The sequence below is a fragment of the Myotis yumanensis genome, unplaced genomic scaffold, assembly GCF_028538775.1.
Source record: "Myotis yumanensis isolate MYYU_CA2020_CCGP unplaced genomic scaffold, mMyoYum1.0.hap1 SCAF_10, whole genome shotgun sequence".
Taxonomy (NCBI): Eukaryota; Metazoa; Chordata; class Mammalia; order Chiroptera; family Vespertilionidae; genus Myotis; species Myotis yumanensis.
Genome location: NW_027223761.1, coordinates 54,126,109 through 54,145,207, shown reverse-complemented (window position 1 = coordinate 54,145,207; position 19,099 = coordinate 54,126,109). Strand labels below are relative to the sequence as shown.

The 19,099-nt window shown below is 43.0% G+C and overlaps 1 protein-coding gene across 12 annotated transcripts in view; it reads left to right on the top strand.

Annotated features, from left to right (window-relative positions):
- SYTL2 (synaptotagmin like 2) overlaps positions 1-19,099 on the top strand; it is a 112,037-nt gene that overhangs the window by 56,728 nt on the left and 36,210 nt on the right. For 7 of the 12 annotated variants that reach the window (XM_070425783.1, XM_070425785.1, XM_070425782.1 and 4 more), the window contains exons 3-7: positions 2,219-2,370; positions 4,233-4,368; positions 12,942-13,023; positions 13,957-14,071; positions 15,406-16,209. In XM_070425783.1, the coding sequence (XP_070281884.1) occupies positions 2,219-2,370; positions 4,233-4,368; positions 12,942-13,023; positions 13,957-14,071; positions 15,406-16,209 (1,289 nt within the window). The remainder of the gene's footprint in view (positions 1-2,218; positions 2,371-4,232; positions 4,369-12,941; positions 13,024-13,956; positions 14,072-15,405; positions 16,210-19,099) is intronic. The other 5 variants (XM_070425786.1, XM_070425787.1, XM_070425784.1 and 2 more) reach the window with 1 other exon arrangement.

Below are 19,099 nucleotides of genomic sequence, written 5' to 3'. Positions count from 1 at the left end.
GGAGTTTGCAGAGTTGACAGATTAGCGGATGAGACAGATGTGCAAATAGATCCTTGGAACGAGGTGGGGTGAGTTCTGTCCTGGAGGTGCGGTGGGAGCGTGGAGAATGGCCAGCTGCACTGTGCCCTTGGGAATCGAGGAAGGCTTTGCGGCAAGGCGGTGTGGGAGCTGCACAGAGAAGTGAGGGAAAGACATCCCACAGAGAATTCACACTAATGACTCTTACCGAGATCCAGGCACTGTCCGGTAAACGCCTAATTTACTCATCCCCGAAGCCCAGCAGGAGAGGTCTTATTTGCCCCTAACTTTACAAAACAAGGAGAGGACACTTAGAGGGTTCAGTGACCTGTCTGAAGTCTCATGCAGAAAGAATCAGAACTAGGATTTGGACCCAATTTTGGGGAGACTCCAAAACCCATAGTCCTTCTGCCACACCTTCCTGCTTCTGATGTTTGCAGGGGTCCTGAAAGAGCAGTTTGGGGAACAGTAAGAAGTCCAGTGTGCCGGCAGCGGGGAGCATGGGGATAAGTGCTGGAAAGTGAATCCCAAAAGGCAGCCTGAAGCCAGGCAGTCAGGGGCCCCATATGCTATACCTTCACTCCACAGCACTGAATAAGTACCCACTGCTTTTCAGACACCAAGCAACGATGTTCAGGCCCTGCCCCTGGGGGCTCACTCTCTAATAGGGAAAGCTGGAAGGACTTCTCTCTTCTGGACTTGAACTCAAAGTTGGTCTTTTAGGGAGGAGAAGGCCAAAACTCCATCAGCAGCTCCGGGGAGGAGTTTGCTCTGCTGGAAACCTAGGCAATGGGAAACTATTAGAAACATCTAATAAAAACCATGGCCTCTCTGGTGATGCAGAACCACAAAATGATGACACTGTCCATGTAGGATTTGGGGACCGGCTGTCATGACAGTGTGCGTCTAAGGGTTCTGACTGGGCCTCTTTGGGCTGGGCTCCTAGGGAATTGGGAGAGGGGCGGAAGTCCCAGCAGAGAGTTGGACTCTGGGTGGGAGAGGGGAAAGGGCCTTGCTAGACCCAGGGCAACTGCCCCTACGGTTTCTCCCACGCCCAGGTATGCCTGTGTGCAGCCCTCATGCACAGCCCTGCCACCAGGGTAGTGTGGCCACTGTACACATTCTCTGGCTAAAACTTCGATTTGCTACTTGAGGAAGTATGCATATTAGGTTGGATAACAAGCATAAAACCTTCTTGGATTTATGTAGCACGTTATCTTCCTACAGTTCAAAGTCTCCTTAAGGCTTTTATTCCACTTGATTCTAAGTGCATCTCTATGAATAAGAAAAATGCAGATTTTGTGATTCTCGTTTTATTGAGGTGGATAGAGAGATACAGAAAGACTTGTGAAGCAGAACGTAATTTTTCCAGCCAGTGTAAACTAGGGACGTTTCAGGAGGGCAGCACTTGGTTTGTTCTTTAGGTTTTAGCTTTTCAGGGAGCATGAGTGATTGTGGAGCCTTCAAAGCAGTATTTGCATAAAAGGAATTTGCCTCTGCTTCTGCCTCTGCTTCCACTCTCCACTCCCAGCCCCATAAATTTGATCTTTCCTGATTCTCCAGTCGGCCTTTTCAGCATTCATTTCCCTAACTGGAGACGTCATGCGCTGTCCCCCACAAGCTTCCAGGAAAATCTCTGATAAACTCATTTCACTGAAATGGAAAGGACTGATAAGCTGACAACTACCCCACCAGTTAGTCACTGAGTGTTTATTAGGTGCCAGGCATGTGCAGAGGGTGGCTGATATGCATAAACTAATTTAAACTTCATAGCAACCCCCTGAGGTGGTTTACTATTATTAACCCCTTTTGACAGATAAGGGTACCAAGGCTTAGGGGAGCTTAATATATCATTCCCCACCCCACCCCCTGGGTTATTTGCATTTAAACAGTGGACGCGGAAGACTGTGGCCAAAAAGTGGATCTGCCCTTGAGAAATTTCAGGCATCCTCTGGGGATCATGGATTAAATCTTTGAGTTTTTAAAAAATGTTGGCCCTGGCTTCCCTGACTTCTCAGTCAACGGGGAACATGCATTTGTTAGTCATCCGGGAGATCTGTGGAATCTTCTAAGTCTTAGAATCTAAGACATCGAGAGCTCATTTAGACTGTACGTTTACAAATTGCTTCATGCAGTGTCTCAGTGAACTCATTTATTTACTGTGGGTTCCCAGCAAAGTAAAGCTCTTCTCCTTTTGTAGACATTTGCCTGAAAAAGTTAAGGATGACCAGCAGCTGAAGAATATGAGTGGCCAATGGTTTTATGAAGCCAAGGCCAAGAGGCACAGAGACAAAATCCATGGCACAGATATCATCAGAGCATCCATGAGGAAGAAGAGGCTCCAGGTAGCAGGTGAGCTGACGTGGCTAGTACATGTAGAGCCAGCGTTTGTTTGGGAAGGAGGAGGTGGGAGACGGGAAGGGTCAGAATCGTTTCTAAAATCCGCTGAGGAACATCATGTAATCGTACACTTTTCATAATGCGCAGCCCTCCAGCTCAAAATGTTCTTGCCCTGCATTTGGATGGGTGAGGGTGGGGCTGAGTGACTCAGGGTGCTACAAAGGAAAAAGGGAGTTCTTCAGATGCCATGGTGAGGAGGAGTAGCATAGACAACCGAGATTTATAAGTATCTCCCCCCCCACCCTCTCCTTTCCCCTCTTCTATCCCCTTCCCTTTCCCCCTTTCCCCTTTCCCTTCCCCTTCCCTTTACCTTTACCCTCCCCCTCCTCCTCCTCCTCCTTCTTCTTCTCTCTGAAGATTCCGAAACTTTTCTCCTGAATGCCATGACAGTTAAGAGATTAGCCTCCCTGTTCAATTACCTTGACCTCTGATACTGCTTTAATCAACCAAATGCATTATTTAAGGGGCTCTACAGACAGTATTTTTAGAGCTCCTTTAACATCCTGTTGAGTTCATTAAATATTTCCCTGGTGTCTTCTAACTCTGGGCTAGTCAATATAAATCTTTATCCCTGAGAACACACCCTGCCTACATCTAGCCTGGCCTATACTCAATAAGGAAAATAACTATCACCATTTGAGCATCTAATATGTGACAGGCATTTACTCCCTCTTATTTCTAATTGTAGCAGCAATCTTGTAAGGTAGGTATTATCATCCCCATTCTCTATAGGGGTCTGTAAAGTTCTATATGCCCAAGGGCAGGTAGCTGGCAAATGACAGAGCTGGGCTCTCATCTGTCTGAAAGAAAGAGCCACACTCCTTGCAGGTAAGGGCTGCCTGCTTTTATGTGCCATGCATTGCTCACAGGCCTCTTGATTTTCAAAACGATCTGGACCTTCAGAAATCCTGAGGAGTACAGGTTGTACTGTGGACTCCATTTTGCCGTTGAAAAAACTAGATTTTTAATATAAAGAGTCCCTGGAATGTGAGTATATTTGGAAACTGGGAACCTTTATATTACTTCCTCCTCTTAACACTGATGAAAGTATTACTGGCACTGACTGGTTATGGGGCCTTAGGTAAGTTTCTTGAACTCTGTGATCCTCAATTGCCAAATCTATGAACTTGGAAAGTCACTCCCTCCTCATAAGATAACACATGCAAAGAACTTCATCACGCAGTTGGTGCTAATTAGCTGAGAGGTGCAGGTCAAGAGCCCTGGGTGTCAGAGGCAAAAGAGGTTATTCCTGAAAAGGGGGCACAGAGGTTTTGTGGGGTGCTGGCATCTGAGCTGGGTGTTAAGGAATATGTGGAATTCGGGTGTGTAGAGGCTGGCGGGGAGGGCATTCTAGACTAAAAGCAATTGTTCCCCTTTGTGTCCCAGAGCCCAGCCTCGAGTCAAGCACACTGTAAATGTTCAATAAGTGCTTGGTAATGATGGTGCTCTGTTCCCAGGAGGACTGCCTGTCCTCAGTGTCCTGTGGCCCATGCACATTCCGTGTTGACCCCAATTCAGGTCACATTCACTGAAAGGCAGTCAGAATTTTGTCTCTGGAGTTACCTGCACATTGCACGGAGACTCTGCTGCGGCGAGGAGGGGGCGGGGGCGGGGGGCTAACACCAGAGAAATCTACTGACTTCTCCCGCAGATATAATTCTGATCCCTAATGCGCCAACACATTAATGATTGCCTGGGCACTCAGGAAAGGCCTGAAGTTCAGGTTCCAACCTTCCATGATAAGTGCCCATATGAGAATTGTAGGTCATGGAGGTGAGAGATAACCTTCCTGTCTTTATTGTTTCCTGTTTCAGCTGAGCAGAGTAAGGACAGAGAAAACAGGGCAAAGGAAAGCTGGGTGAATAATGTCAACAAAGATGCTTTCCTTCCCCCAGAGCTAGCCGGTGTTGTGGAAGAGCCAGAAGAAGATGTAGGACCAGCAAGCCCAAGGTAAGATGGAGCTCATGGGGGAGCTGCTGCGTGTGGGACTCGTGGCTTGGTGTGCTGTACAGGCAAAATAGCAGGCTATTCATGCAAGTGCTAGACTGGCCTCGGGGGCACGGGCAAGGGACATATCTGGTGAATTCTGGGCCCTGATGTAAGCAAGCCTGGGTATTACTGTTTCCCAGTTTCCAGAATGTCTAACAAATCTGGGTATTAAATAAAATTGAAATATCAAGTTGGTGATTCCTTTCAGCACCAACAATAGCTGTTTTCTATTTTTACTAAATAAGGATTTTTCCTCAGAGTGGAATGAAGAGGTACTCTAAAAGGAATATAAGGGAATGAGTCACTTCAGGAAGAAGATGAATTATGATCAAATTATCGTAGCCTGGTACACTGGAGAAGCGCAAGCATGGGAACCAGGCAGATATGAATGCAAATCCTGAACACGCCAGTTATTAGCCATTTGATCCTGGGCAAGTCATTTTACCTCTCTGAGTCTCATCTCTTAACTGCAGAGAGGAATGATAATATAGAGCAGGAAAGGCTATGGTGAGAATTAGGGATAATATGTGTGGAAGGCACTCTTCCTAGGTGCTCAGCAAATGCCTATTTAAGGATGTAGAGTGTCCTGATGTTTCAGTCTTGATTTTTGATGTTTTCCATACATGTTGTCATCTGGCCAATTAAAATGTACATTTGTACATCCTTCCCGTGCAGTAGCTGGTTGGTTGTGGGACTACATTGCTGCAAACCTTTTGAGCCATGATGATTAAAAATCCTTAAATACCTAAAAGCATGTTATTATAGCATAGATGAGGGATGGCCATTATTGATGTTTGTCCCTTGAAGGGATAGTTGTTACCCCTTGGGGGGGAGGGCAGTTCCATTTTATATTTAGCTCCTCAGTGAAAGCAGTTCACCTCAGAGTCTCCAGCTGGGATAAAGTCGATGAATTTGCTGGTGGGGCTCACTGAGTCAGGGTCCAAGCCTGAGACACCTGGGGAATGGGATGTTCCCTACATAGTTTATAGGCTAGGGAAGGGGGTCTATAATATAGGCACCCGAAGGCTTTTCAGAGTCATGAATCAGGTCATGTCACATGGGTAATGGAACACTGATTCCATTACGGTACTCGCTGTTTATCCAGTTCCCTGTTGGGGAGGGCTCACTTTGTTTTCCATGGGTGGAGGCTGCACTGTTTCTCCTCTGGGATGATTTGCAATGTTTCGTGATGTCTGTAGAGTTCATGTTGGCTAGAGGTTAAAACACCTTAACAGTAGCCACTTACTGATTCTATGACCTTGCACTGGAAGTGACTTACTTCTTGAGCCTTTGTTTTCTCAGCTGTAAAATGGGAATGATAATAATTTGCTACCAAGATTATTGGGAATTTAATTAGCAAGTAAATGTAGAATCCCTAACCCATAGGACAGGGGTCCTCAAACTTTTTAAACAGGGGGCCAGTTCACTGTCCCTCAGACCGTTGGAGGGCCGGACTATAGTTTAAAAAAAAACTATGAACAAATTCCTATGCACACTGCACATATCTTATTTTGAAGTAAAAAAACAAAACGGGAACAAATACAATATTTGTATTTGCATGTGGCCCACGGGCCGTAGTTTGAGGACCCCTGCCACAGGACATAGTAGATGCTCAAGGAATGGAAGCATGGGCTCTCACTTACAGGTATTTCTGGAAGCTCAGAAAAGAGTGTGAAGAATACCACACTCCTTTCCTTTTGGTGATGCCCCATTTACCAACCACCTGTAACGCCCCCTAATATGGTTTGGCCTTCCTTCCTTTCTTAGGAAGAGATGAGACCTTAAAGGATGGAAACTCTGGGAGTGAGAACACAGCCATTTAGATAAACCACAAGAAGCTGAGAGCAGCTTCTAACAGCCGGGTTTGATGGGGGTGGAGGGCACCACAGCGCTGATTAAGGGAAGGGGTACAAGTGCCACAGAAGGAGAAACTTTTGGAGTTTCAGAGACAAACTTAGTTCATTGCAGTTTTATGTGGGTCAGACTTCCTGTCCTTCTTCTAGGAACTCATTTCAGCTCAAAGGGCTTGAGGGACAGAGGTACCACTGCCTCATAGCCCGAATCGTTTTCCTCATGGCCCCATGTGGGCTGGTGGGTATTATAATCTGAGGCGATTGGGTTTCCAAGCCTGTGTCCCCATTGTTTGCCGCATTCCTTGTGTGACCTTTGGGTCTTGTGAGTCCTTTGGATCTCGTCTGTAAATCAAAACAGAGCTGCCTCACTAGGATGTTGTGAGGTTAAATGCAATGAGGTGGGGGAACCACTCAGCATTTCTCAGGAAGAAAGAAAATTGGCAATTTCCAAGTGGCCTGATAACTATGTTATTATAGCATAGATGAGGGATGGTTGGGAAAGTGAGAATAAGAGTGTTAGATGAGCCCGGCTGGCATGGCTCAGTGGTTGAGCATTGACCTATGAACCAGGAGGTCACGGTTCGATTCCTGATCAGGGCATATGCCCGGGTTGCGGGCTCAATCCCCAGTGTGTGGCGTGCAGGAGTCAGTCAATCAATGATTCTCTCTCATCATTGATGTTTCTATTTCTCTCTCCTTCTCTCTTCCTCTTTGAGGGCAATAAAAATATATATTAAAAAAGAATGTTAGATGAACCTGGCATGCTTTGCTCATTGCATGGCATGGGTGGTGCTCACCCAGAACTGTAGCCTGAGCAGTTGTTTACTTCCTCCTTTCCTTGTCAGAAACCACTGCTTTACTCAGTATCAGGTTCCTGCAGCATTTCTCACCTATACTTTAACCTTTGGGAACTGGGTGTGTTAAGTGTATTTTGGGACCAACACTTTTAGACTAAGTGAACTTCAATAGAATGACTTAATACCTGTCAATATTTTCTTAGCCAGGAGCCAGGGAGCGCGAGGCAGCAGTGACTGGGTGTTGTAGTTTCTAAAGGAGGCTTTCTAATGGTCTCTGGGGCTGGGTTCCTTCTTTCTGTGATGGGTGCAGTTCTGGGGGTTCAGCCTGTGGAGAATGAAAGCACTGTGGGTACCGAGCATGTGCTCAACCCCTGGAAGCACCTGTGCTCGCTTGGGACTCATCTTTGTTTGCACCTGCCACACAGGAAGCAGACAGGTCTGATGAACAGGGAGCAGAGAATGAGATTTCGTTTCGGGTGGCAAAGGGAGAACTCCAAATGCTCACAGTTCTGGTTCTGGTCAACATCCTTGGCTGGACAGTGTTGGCTAGACTGTGGGCAGTGTTGGCACACACTGTGGTAAAGAGCCAGTATTTTTTGTGCATTTTTTAACATTATATTTCTAATTATCACAGCATGCTTTCAGTTTTGTACTTATCTCATTGTGAACCAATAAAGACAGTTCATGACTGGCACTGGTCCGTGAACCCACACCTTGATGGCACGTCATGTCCTGCCTACCCCCAAAAAAAAACCATTGTAGAACATGTACGTGATAATCTGCAGGGCTGAGGCAGGTGGGCAGGACAGAATAACAGTGTGGGGTGCTCTTCCCCTGCGGTCAGGACCCTGCCCATAAACCAGGTGTAATGTGTCCTGCCTATGGAGATAGCCTGTTCTGGGATGAGAAGCCCCTCCTTTGTTCCTCCTGATGCAAGCTTCCCAATTCTATTCATTAGTTCACTCACATTAGTTCTTTTCCTCTTCTGGTTCCTCCTCCAGATGAGCTCTCTGAATTGGCCACTTGCCAATGTTATTTCCTTTCCATCTCACATCCCTCAGTTGCCTGGTAGCCTCCTTTCTCCCTTGAAGCGATCTAACATGGATTCCACTCTGAGGTGTATTTGACTTTTCAATAATGTAAGCCTGTGTGGATGGGAGTTTTGAGCTTCTTTTGTGATGAGCCTGTCTGTGGACAGTGCATTTGATCTTTTGTCCTTGGATGGATTGCAATCCAGTGATGTGACCATTTCATTTCTTGGAGGCCTGCCCCACAGAGTCATTTACATTGAGCTCCTAAAAGAATCTTTCTGAATCCGCCAGGCTCTTGGATTTACCCAGATCAGTTGCGATAGGAATAGTTTCACTGTGACGTCAGAGTGCCTTGCGCTTGGATGAGAATACCTGGGTAGATAAACCTAGAGGTAAACTGCAGCACGAAGTGTGGTAGCACCAAAGAAGTAAAATTTTACTTAAAAAAAAAAAGACTGCCTTGAAAGACTTGGCATAGCATATTTCCCCATTTTGTTCCCTTGAGTTATCCCTGAGCCGTTTCTTCATGTGTTGATTCGTGTGTTCAGGCTTGATCGTGTGTAGCGTGTCCTGGCACAGTGCTGGGTGCTGGGATGAGATGCAGCGTTAGCTTCCAAGAAGCTCGCCGTCCAAAGGGAGAGGTCAGCAACACACACACACACACAAAAGGAAGAAAATGACTTTCAGGACTACTTCTAATTCTAGTCTTCTGTTAATATTTAAGCTGGAAAATACCTCAGAAGAAGGTGTATGATGTGTGCTATTTTTTTACCCTGTTTTAGAGAGAAAGGTTGGTTAAAGTTCAAAAGCTTTTTAAAGTTTGAAAGTTGGAGCACTTGCTGGCTGGACACAGGAGCCCATGGAATGGCCAGGTGCCTGTGCGGGGTGAGCTAAGACTTCTGTAAAGCCCTACCGCTTCCCCACAGGTCCCTGCCACAGTACCTGACACTATTATTTTTTCCAGTTAAGTCTTCAGAGACTTGCATTAAAATGTAGACACTTTTAGGTGGGGAATCCTAATGCCAAGTTCATAGCCTAATAGTTTAATAATCTGCTTAACAAAGTAAACAGTTTTGTGTAAGTGTTCCTTCTAGTACTGTAGGGAGTTTTTCAAGAGTGCCTGAGGGAAGAAATTATAGAGCATAGGGTGTAGAACTTGGCATGCTTCACAGCTTAAAAAGCTCATCTTGTGGAATATATTGAATGAATATCTTTTATATGCCGGGCACAGTCTGCAGCCCTCCGAGAGGGATTCTAAGACCCAAAAGACACAGTATCTGCCTATAAAGAGACTATATTCTCTTATGAAAAACAAATGCATCTGTATTAGAATGTCTATTCACATGATAACAAATAGTGCCAGGCAGGGAGTGAATTTCTAATCCAAAGCACTGTAAGATTCGAGACAAGAAGACCTACCTCCAGCTGGGCTGATACTGGAGAAGTGTCACAAAGGAGGTGAGATTTTGAGTGGGCTGGGAGATGAAAGCAAGGATTTGGCCAAAAGAGAACAGAGCATGCACTTGAGGGAGGAGCTGAGGGACAGGTTGGGTGGAGGCAGCAGAGGCAGGTGAGGTTTGCGGACAGTGGGTGTATAGACCACTTTGTTTGGCAGGAAGGGTCAACAGAACAAAGGGATGAGAAGGTATACTGGGGAGATGGTGGAACATCTCCATTTCCTTTTTGGGAGTTCAGACTTGGTTCCACAGGCCTTGAGGATCCAGGGAAAGGTGATGAGCAGAAGAGGGACAGGATCACCATTGTGCTTTAGACAATTGCAGCTTAGTGGTGGAATGCTGAATGGCTCAGGGGAGTGGAACTCTGGAGTCAGAGGTCAGATGTGAGGTTAATATACTTGACAGAAATAAAGGAGATGCTCATACAGGTGACAGGAAGTGACAGAAGTAAGAGTCATTCGGAAGAAGGAACGTAACTCCAATCCTCTGGCCATATACCACCACTTTGCTAATGCAAGAAATAGGAAGTATAGCCTAGCCATTATGATGATTGTCTTTGGAGTCAGGGTCAGACACACTTGGTTCAAAAACCCAACTCTTTCACAACTAATTTTGTGACATCGAGCAAGTTAACCTCTCCAAGCCTCAGTTTTTTCACAAGTAAAATGAGGTGAGGGATATATACCTCATAGGGATGTTGCAAAGATCAATTGAGAATAAGATGATTACTGTAGTGATGGTTGCCCAATAAAAGACAGGCAAACATACCATTGCTGTATTTCTCAGAACTTGAGGATTACCCTCTTTTTAAAATTTTTTTTAAATTAAGCTAATCAAGCCGAAACCGGTTTGGCTCAGTGGATAGAGCGTCGGCCTGCGGACTGAAAGGTCCCAGGTTCGATTCCGGTCAAGGGCATGTACCTGGGTTGCGGGCACATCCCCAATAGGAGATGTGCAGGAGGCAGCTGATCGATGTTTCTCTCTCATCGATGTTTCTAACTCTCTATTTCTCTCCCTTCCTCTCTGTAAAAAATCAATAAAATATATTTAAAAAAAATAAAAAATAAAAAAATAAATTAAGCTAATCAAGTGTCCAATACTCATCCCATTTCCCCCCCTATCCCAACTACAAGGTAACCCAGTGAATTTTGTGTGTTTCTGGTATTTTAGTGTCAGGCCATGTGTTCTGAATGCCTCATTTCTTCCTCTCTTTTGCTTTCTGAATAGCAGGACAAAGACATTTTGTTTAAAACCTAAATAATGGGCCTCATTGTAGTTTGGCAAATAACTTGGATCTCAAGAACAAAACAAAACACGGTCACCTATCTGCTGCTGCCTTGCCTGCCACTGGCTGGCTCAGTTGGCCTTCATTTGTTCAGTCATTCACCAGTTGTGTACCAGGCACTATACAAGGCATGACAGGGATATTAGGGTAGCTGAGATACTCTTGAGGGATCTCCCAGTTTACCATGAGTGAGAAGATACGTATACACAAGGCGAGGTTGCAGAATAGACATAAAATACATAGCTGGATAGACTTTAGTAAGGGTTTGGTTTTATCTCTGGGAAGGAGGGCACAACATGATGGTCACTCAGGGCTGGGTTTCCAGGGAGCAGAGAAAGGAGAATTATAGGCTCTGCTTATCCTTTGTTCTTGGTGAGTGGAAAGAAGGAAGGTAGCCGGAGAATTTGGGTGTTCCATGGAGACCCTGACCATCAGCACTTGGCTCGGTTTGTCTGATTATTATGTGACTGCTTTATTTCCTAAGGGAGATGATACAAAACACTCTGAGAAACTGAACATAAGGTCCCTCACACCACTCACTGGCTTCTTACAATGACACTCAAGAGAAATTGCTTTCTAGTCCTAGCTATTGTTTGTTTGTTTTCCACTGAATGGACACTGTGAGTTCTATAAGTGACCAGATTTCTGCTTTCACGTTGGCTGCTAGAGAAGTTGATTCAAGCTTGTGCCCACCTGCTGTAAGACTAGCCTCCTATAATGTGTTTTTCTATTAGCCTTGATTCCGGCTCTGTTGTAAGTTCTTATTCTTGTTCAGTTTCCTTCCCCTCCCCACCCTCTCCCTCTCCATTCATATGATCAGATGTATGTTATATGCATCTGCCTCATCTACTGTAATTCCTTTCTGGAACAATGAAGAAGGTAACAAAAGGAAGAATGGCTTCCTCAAAATTTCAGCCTGCTCCTGGGCCTAACTCTGCACAAAAATAACAGTTGAAGTGCAGAGGGAAGGAAAGGAAACGAAGCTGCAGGAACATCTAGCCCATGATTTTCATGACAATAATCTTGAGCAAGGCTTTGTAGCCTTGAGGTCAATTGCTCCCCTCCCAGGCCTCCTGTTCCTTTGCTGCGTGGTGAAAAGCTAGCACCCTCGGAGGTATTTTCCATATTCTTGATGTCACCAAGAGAACTGGTGGAGTTTAACAGGGCACGTGGTTTCGGCCAATAGTGACCTCACCTCTTATGCCCGCGGCAAGGCCACTGGAACAGGAAGTCTGAGCAGGTGGTTTCCTCCCCCTCCAGAGTCACTGTGACCCTCTTTTGCCCTTCTTACTAAATAGCTAAGGGAGTGGCTGTTCAGGAGGGAGCCTGCTCAACTCATTTTTCTCCCTTCACTCCCAACTTACTCTCACCCTGGGTCTGTCCAGTCCTTCCAGCAGGGAATCATGGTCTAGAGAATTTTTCCCACTCCTCTCAGCCATCTCCAGGCTTCTCACCTCCCACCCTCTTCTGGATCTGTGTGTGTCCCTGTCCCTCTTGTATATGAACAAGAACTCACCTGGCCAGCCTGGAGAGTTGGGCCGAAAGTTCTCAGTAAGTTGCCCAAATCCTTCAGCCTTCCTGCACAGAATCTCTTAGATCTGCTGTTCCTTCTGTTTCTTCTGAGTCACTTGTCTCACCTGCATCTTCTCCTTGGTGTTTGCTACCTGAGTTAGAGTAAGCACTGCTGTTGTGGCCCTGGCCTACGGAACCAGGCCCTAAAACTCTTTGGAGCTATATTTCAGCAACGATGTTTCCTCCTTGAGATCATTTGCTCATTTTTGTCTGCATCTGATGTTAGCTCCTGACTTTGAGACAAGTTCATTTTTATACATTTAAATGGTGAACCCCTGTGCGCCTAGCACCGTGATATAAACTTCAGGACTTCCGATGGTTCTTTTGACTTGTCTCATGCTGATCTTTCATTTCTGTTCTTCCATTTCCTTTGCTTCCCTGCTTAATCATTTCTAGGCTCAACTCCCCTTCCCTTCCTGCCAGTGTGATCTTACAAACTTCCTCTCCTATCCTGTCTTAATAGCTTTTGGCTTCAGAGGCATGATTTATGCTTCCACAAAGGGTGAGGTTTTATTCTCTGCATCATTGTTTCTTTGCAGTCCCAGCGTGGCAGATCCAGCTTCCGCCATGATTGATTCGTCCCAGGAAAACTCCAGGAACTCCGCTGCCTCTTCAGCTAAGGTAGACTGAGCTCAGACTTCAGAACTCTTACTTTTGGCAGGAATGCCATTTTTCTCATTTTATCAAAGCAATGTGAAATAAAGAAGATTTTGTAGTACCTTTTTTGTACCAGATACAGATAATGTTTACTATTTAACATAGAAGTTACTCTTGTGGTGGGGAAGTTAATGAATACCATGTTATTGGTATATCATGTTGAAGACCCAAATTTCTTGCCCTAGGGAATAAAAAGTTTGAAGCTATTGGGGGCTGCTTGTTTTAAGCTTACGGAATGTGGCTTGTTAGTGCCATGTGAATTCTTATTCCTATCATAGCTTCCTGACTCTGTTAGAGGTCGGCTTGGGGGAGGGAATTGCCAATATAGACAGTAAACATTGATATTTAGTCTTATGTTAATTTAAAAATTCTGTTTACTGATACCCTTTTTTCATTATAAGTGATAATTATAATAGTGACGATAAATACTTCAAAATATCTTGATAAGTTTCTTTTAAATCCTTATAGAAAAGGTCAATTCCAATTATATTTAGTACAGATTTCTAGCACAGTGAGAGTCTCACTGGTAGGAAGAGCACTGGTGGGAACCTGCCCTTAGTAGAGTTTCAGGTTTACCTTGACCGTGACCAGCTCTTTGATATATCCAGGCCTAAGTTTTCTCACCTCTGTCAAATGTGAACTATAGATTTGAATGCCTGGTTCTAGTCTAACGTTATAGAACTCTGGAATTGAGTATATTTTATGTAATAGTTTTATCTTTTTGTATGACATATATAGTAATGTTACCCTGATTAACCATGGTAAACATTTTTCAAACATGCCAGATAGATTTTACTGGATAAAACTATCAAGTATTGGAGCTAAGAAGCATTTGCTAACACTGAGTTGCTGTTATGACATTGAAAATGAGTTTAATAAACAATGTTTTTCCCCCAGCAAAGGAAGAATCCATTTAATAGCTCCAAGTTGCCAGAAGATCACTTATCTCAACAAACCAAAAACGAGCAGTCAAGAAATGGAAGGACTGGTTTCTTTCAGACTTCAAAAGAGGGTAAATATTATTTTTATGGACTAGATATTTTTATCTGTGTTATCTGTGAGAAGGGAAATTCTCAGAGTTCCTTTAACTAAAATAACTTTTTAGACAAGGTGGAAGGTCCTGATGGTTTTCTTATTCTGCTATGCCCATTGGTTTCCTGGTGGAGGGAAGGAAGCAGAAACTTTAGAGGCTGGAGGTTTGTGCATTCCAGTCTTGGAACTGACACTGGTATAACCTTTATGCCTCGGGTTCCCCCTCAGTGAACTGGGAAATGTTTGGACCAGAGGCAGTCAGTCACTCATTGACAGCATTTATTGGACGTCTCCCATATGTAGGCACAGTTCTGTTGAAAATGTAAAGTTTGCCTCAAAAGAAAAAGGCCACTTGCCAATGTCATGATCTTCTAACCTGTAATCATGAGCCCAATCCCTCAGGATCATTAGGTCAAGTTTGTGACTTAACTAATTTAAGTCTGCCTCTTACGGAATTTTACCATTCTTCCTAAGAGGAAATGCTAGACAAAGTAACTGTAAGAAAATTTCACAAACATTAAAGATTGAACAAAGGGTAGAAAATTAACAACTGAAAGTGAAGTTAGAACTTTCAGTTAGCCTGTTTTAATATTATTGTATTTTCTTTTTTTTTTTTTTTAATCCTCACCCAAGGATATGTTTTCATTGATTTTTAGAGGAAGGGAGAGACAGAGACAGAGAGAGAAAGAAAGAAATAGAGAGAGAGAAACATTGATCTGTTGCCTCAAGTACCCACCCCAACCAGGGATCAAACCCAAAACCTTTTGATGGATGGGATGACATTCCAGCCAACTGAGCCACACCAGCCTTGGCAATATTAGTGTGTTTTTCCCCCTGTCCATTGGGACTACTTTACATAGCATAAAATATTATACAGAAAAAAGTCACTGGAATACATTACCTTTTTAAACATTTGACAAAATAGATTTTTGTTCTAGGTATTGAGTTTTATTTTATTTGAGTTCATTTTTCTGGTTTTCAGGTATAAATTACTGAAGTGACTTCTGTGTTTTTCCTTCGCCTCCATGAGGAATTTTTTTAAATTGTTTTTTTTTTTTTGTAAAAAGGTTTTTATTGAGTGTAAACTTCCACAAAGTATGTGTGTGAAGCACAGTAATATTAAGTGTACAGTTCAATAAAGTACATGCATGCTAAAAAGGCTTGTTAATTAGGTCGGCATTTATACCACATACTTTATTGTCTTTAATATTTTAATACTTTTGCTAAATATAGATAAAGTTTCTGATAGGTATTTTAAATTATACATTACTCTCCACCAATAATGAAAAGAACCTAATGTGTTATAATTTTCAGGTGAATTATCAGGGTCCAAAGAAAAGTCATCTATCCTGGATATTTCAAGCCAAAAGTTAGAGAAACCAAAGCAGACTTTTCCAGGCCCTGAGAGTGGATCCCACATCAAACCTCCAATCCCTAAAGCCAGGAAAATGATCAACAAATCGCATGATCTAAAGCAGGACAATAACCAGTCCTTTCCTGGACAAAGGACAGACTCCCTGAAGGCCAGAGGGGCTCCGAGAGGGATCCTGAAGCGCAACTCCAGCTCCAGCAGCACGGACTCAGACACTGTTCGTTTCCACCAGAGCTTTGAACCCAAAAGCAAGATTGGGTCACCGGGCCTAACCATCCACGAGAGGATCTCCGAGAAGGAGCATTCTTTAGAAGACGAGTCCTCCTCCAGCGCACAGGAGCCACTGAAGCAAGTGAGGTTCTCTGCGGTGAAGGAGGAGCTCCCACCGAGTCCTGGGCTCATCCAAGGCCGGGAAGTGGGAGAGTTCAGTGTTTTAGAATCCAACAGGTTGAAGAATGGAACAGATGATGCCGGGGACCAGAATGAGTTCTGGAAGGACCCTACGCCCTCACAGTACAGAGAGCCTTTGCCTTTACCTCGATCAGCCTCAAGCCCAAGTGCATTGAAACACGAAACACATCAGCCAAAGACTTCTGGTCCTTTTCCAAGTAATGGGCAGCCTTCTCCCTCAGAAGTTTTACCTGCAAGGCCACAGTCCAGTGAGAATTCACCCACCATCAGTGGACACAAAGCTAAATCGTCAGAATTATCAAGGCTTGAATCGGAATTGTCCAAAAGCCCTGCTGGTAAGAGAGTTGTCACTACCAGGTTCTAAGCACTGACCAGTGGGCTTGGAACGGCTAGGCCAGCCAGCCTTGTTGAAGCTGCATTTGGCCTCCTGGCCATTCCAGCGGGGATTCAGGCAGATGCCGCTGGGGGATGGTTATACCTCTTCATGGGTTTATAGGTTTTCCTCAACCACCTAATAATGAAAAGAACCTGGATAGCACAGTTCCTGGCCCATTATGTTTTAACCTAAAAATGTAATCATATCAATTATTTAAACAAATTACTATGTGTTAAGTTATATCAAGGTTTTTATACAGGGTGAGATTTAAAGATATGCTAATAACTTTTTAATGGAATATATATATATATATATATATATATATATATATATATATTATTACTTACCTAGTTCAAATGTCAATTACCATTTAACCCAACTTTGGTTTCTCTTTTTATCACAAGAGGAACTTCAATTTCTTATCCTCAAAGGATAGGAAAGTAGACGCTGAGCACTTACTGTGGCCTGCACAGGGCCTCTAGCCATTTGTTCTTGTCCTTTAAAAACTCCAAAGGAACTTTCTCTTCCAGCTGGTGTGAGTTGAGAGGCAATAAGAATGCTGCCTTTCCTGCCAAATAGCTAACTAGCTCTCTCTCGAAGATTCTACAACTCTCAGGGGGATGCCTCAAACTGTTTTCCCATACTTATATGATTACTTCATAATTCTTATGTTTTAAAAAACAGAAACACTGGTGAAAATCATTCTGTGTACTCTCACCCATCTTCAATAAGTCTTCGTCTAACCCTGTGATTATTTCTCTCTTTTTTAAAATATATTTTTATTGATTTCAGAGAGGAAGGGAGAGGGAGAAAGAGAGAGAAACATCATTGTGAGAGAGAATCATTGATCAGCTGCCTCCTGCACGCCCCACACTGGAAATCAAGCCCATAACCCGGGCATGCGCCCTTGACCGGAATTGAACCTGGGACAGTCCGCTGCTCTGTCCACTGAGCTCAACTGGCCAGGGCTGTGGTTATTTCTTTATTGTCAGGAATACTTACAGTAACAACAGTCAAGTTTCTAACCCATCAGCGCACACTCTTCCTTATTAGTCAGTATTAAGTTAACCCCGGGTCACTTTTGCTCAGCTCTACAGTTTTCATAGTTGTTCAGAAAACTACTTTTTAAAGGTCAAAGCATTTTCACCACCCCTACCCCTGGACATTTAAAATCATTTGAACAGAACAGAATTTTTTAAATTAAAAATTCAACAGGTGCTTCTTCAAGAAATAAAGGCATTCATATTAAAGGAAATTATGAAAGTTTGAGTAATTATTAGCAAATAATTGGATGACACTTACTTAAATGTTTGTTCAAAAGATGAAGGATATTTCTTTGGTAATATTTTCCATTATTATAATCCATAGAAGAACTATGGTAACCTTTTCTGTTTTTCAGACTGCACCTGCTTTCAAAGAATATCTTTGACATTTTGTATTAACTACTTATTTGTGCTTTCTGACTTTTAAATAGAAACCGACCATGAACGTTGAGGGGAAGCCATCATCAGTTTGACAGGCCTTCTGGCCTCAGAGCTTATAAACAAAGTCCTGCTTTTCTCCTGCTTACCACAAAAATATAAAGTAAAAAATGGAGCATAAAAAGAATCAAGACCAAAAAAAAAGTAAAATCTCTGTAAATTATAAGGGTTTGACTTTAGCTCTGAGCTTCAGGAAGTAAACACCACACTCATCCTGGAGAAAACACAAAACAAAAGAATTCCTTAGAGGAAACAAAACATTACCTGGCATCCAATTTTTACAATAACTGTTCTTATTTTAAAAGTAATAAACTTTTATTGTAAAACATTTTAAAAGGAGAAATGCCCTAGGATGGGCAGAGCCAGCTGCTGATAAATGGAGAGGCCTCGGGATCCCACCCCCCGGCGCGGCGGGCGAACAGCTGCTGATAAATGGTTCAATACCTCAATAGCTAAAATATATGGGATCCAGAAATGAAGGGATAGAAGCAATATTGGCTCCTCTTACCATTACTCCCTGTAACTCACTTTATTTAAAAAAGAAAAAAGAAAAAATGCACACAGAATAAAACAAATATCACCTTTGATGTCATTACCCGTTATTTGAACTATTGCTAACATTTTTTTTGTAGAGCCTTTCAATAATTTTCAGGCATGAATACAATTTTTAATTATGTTTATACTGCCTGGACTTCTTTTTTCAGCAACAGTATATTACAAATATTTTTTCATCTTTGAGTAGTTTCCTGTTATACAGACTAACAGAATTCTTAGAGATTTCTCAAATCAACTTCACAATTATTACTATATTTAATAGTACAAAGTGTAGGTAAAGAAGCAAACCAATACCTACTATGTGCCAATTACTGTATAAGACTTTGGTTTTTTTAAAATATTTAACCAGAGTTGATGAATAAAAATAAAAAATATAATTTTATTAACTAATATGCCCTCTGGTGCATTTAAATGTACCTGACTTCATAAAAATTCAGCTCACATAATCTTCAGGAACAAGTATTACTTAGCGTAGCATCGATAAGGAAGAGGGGAAAAGGCAGAAACACCTGAATCTTAACTAAAGAGGAAGAATGTCTGAGTTCCCTTATCTATATGTACCCTGTGCCCTGTGATTAAAGCTCAGAAAGGACTCTCTCTGCTTTTTTGATAGCTTAGAAAGAAGTTAAATATTTTTCTCTAGCCTCTTAGCCATTGGTTAGCCAACATCAGGTAGAGATCACGTTCTCCATCAGTCCTCATTTTAGTTTATTTGGCTCATAAAAACTACTAAGTCACAAATTATAAGAGGGGAATTGGGGATAATGAAAGAGATTCTTGAGATCATGGTCCTAAAACTCCAGCACGTAAGAC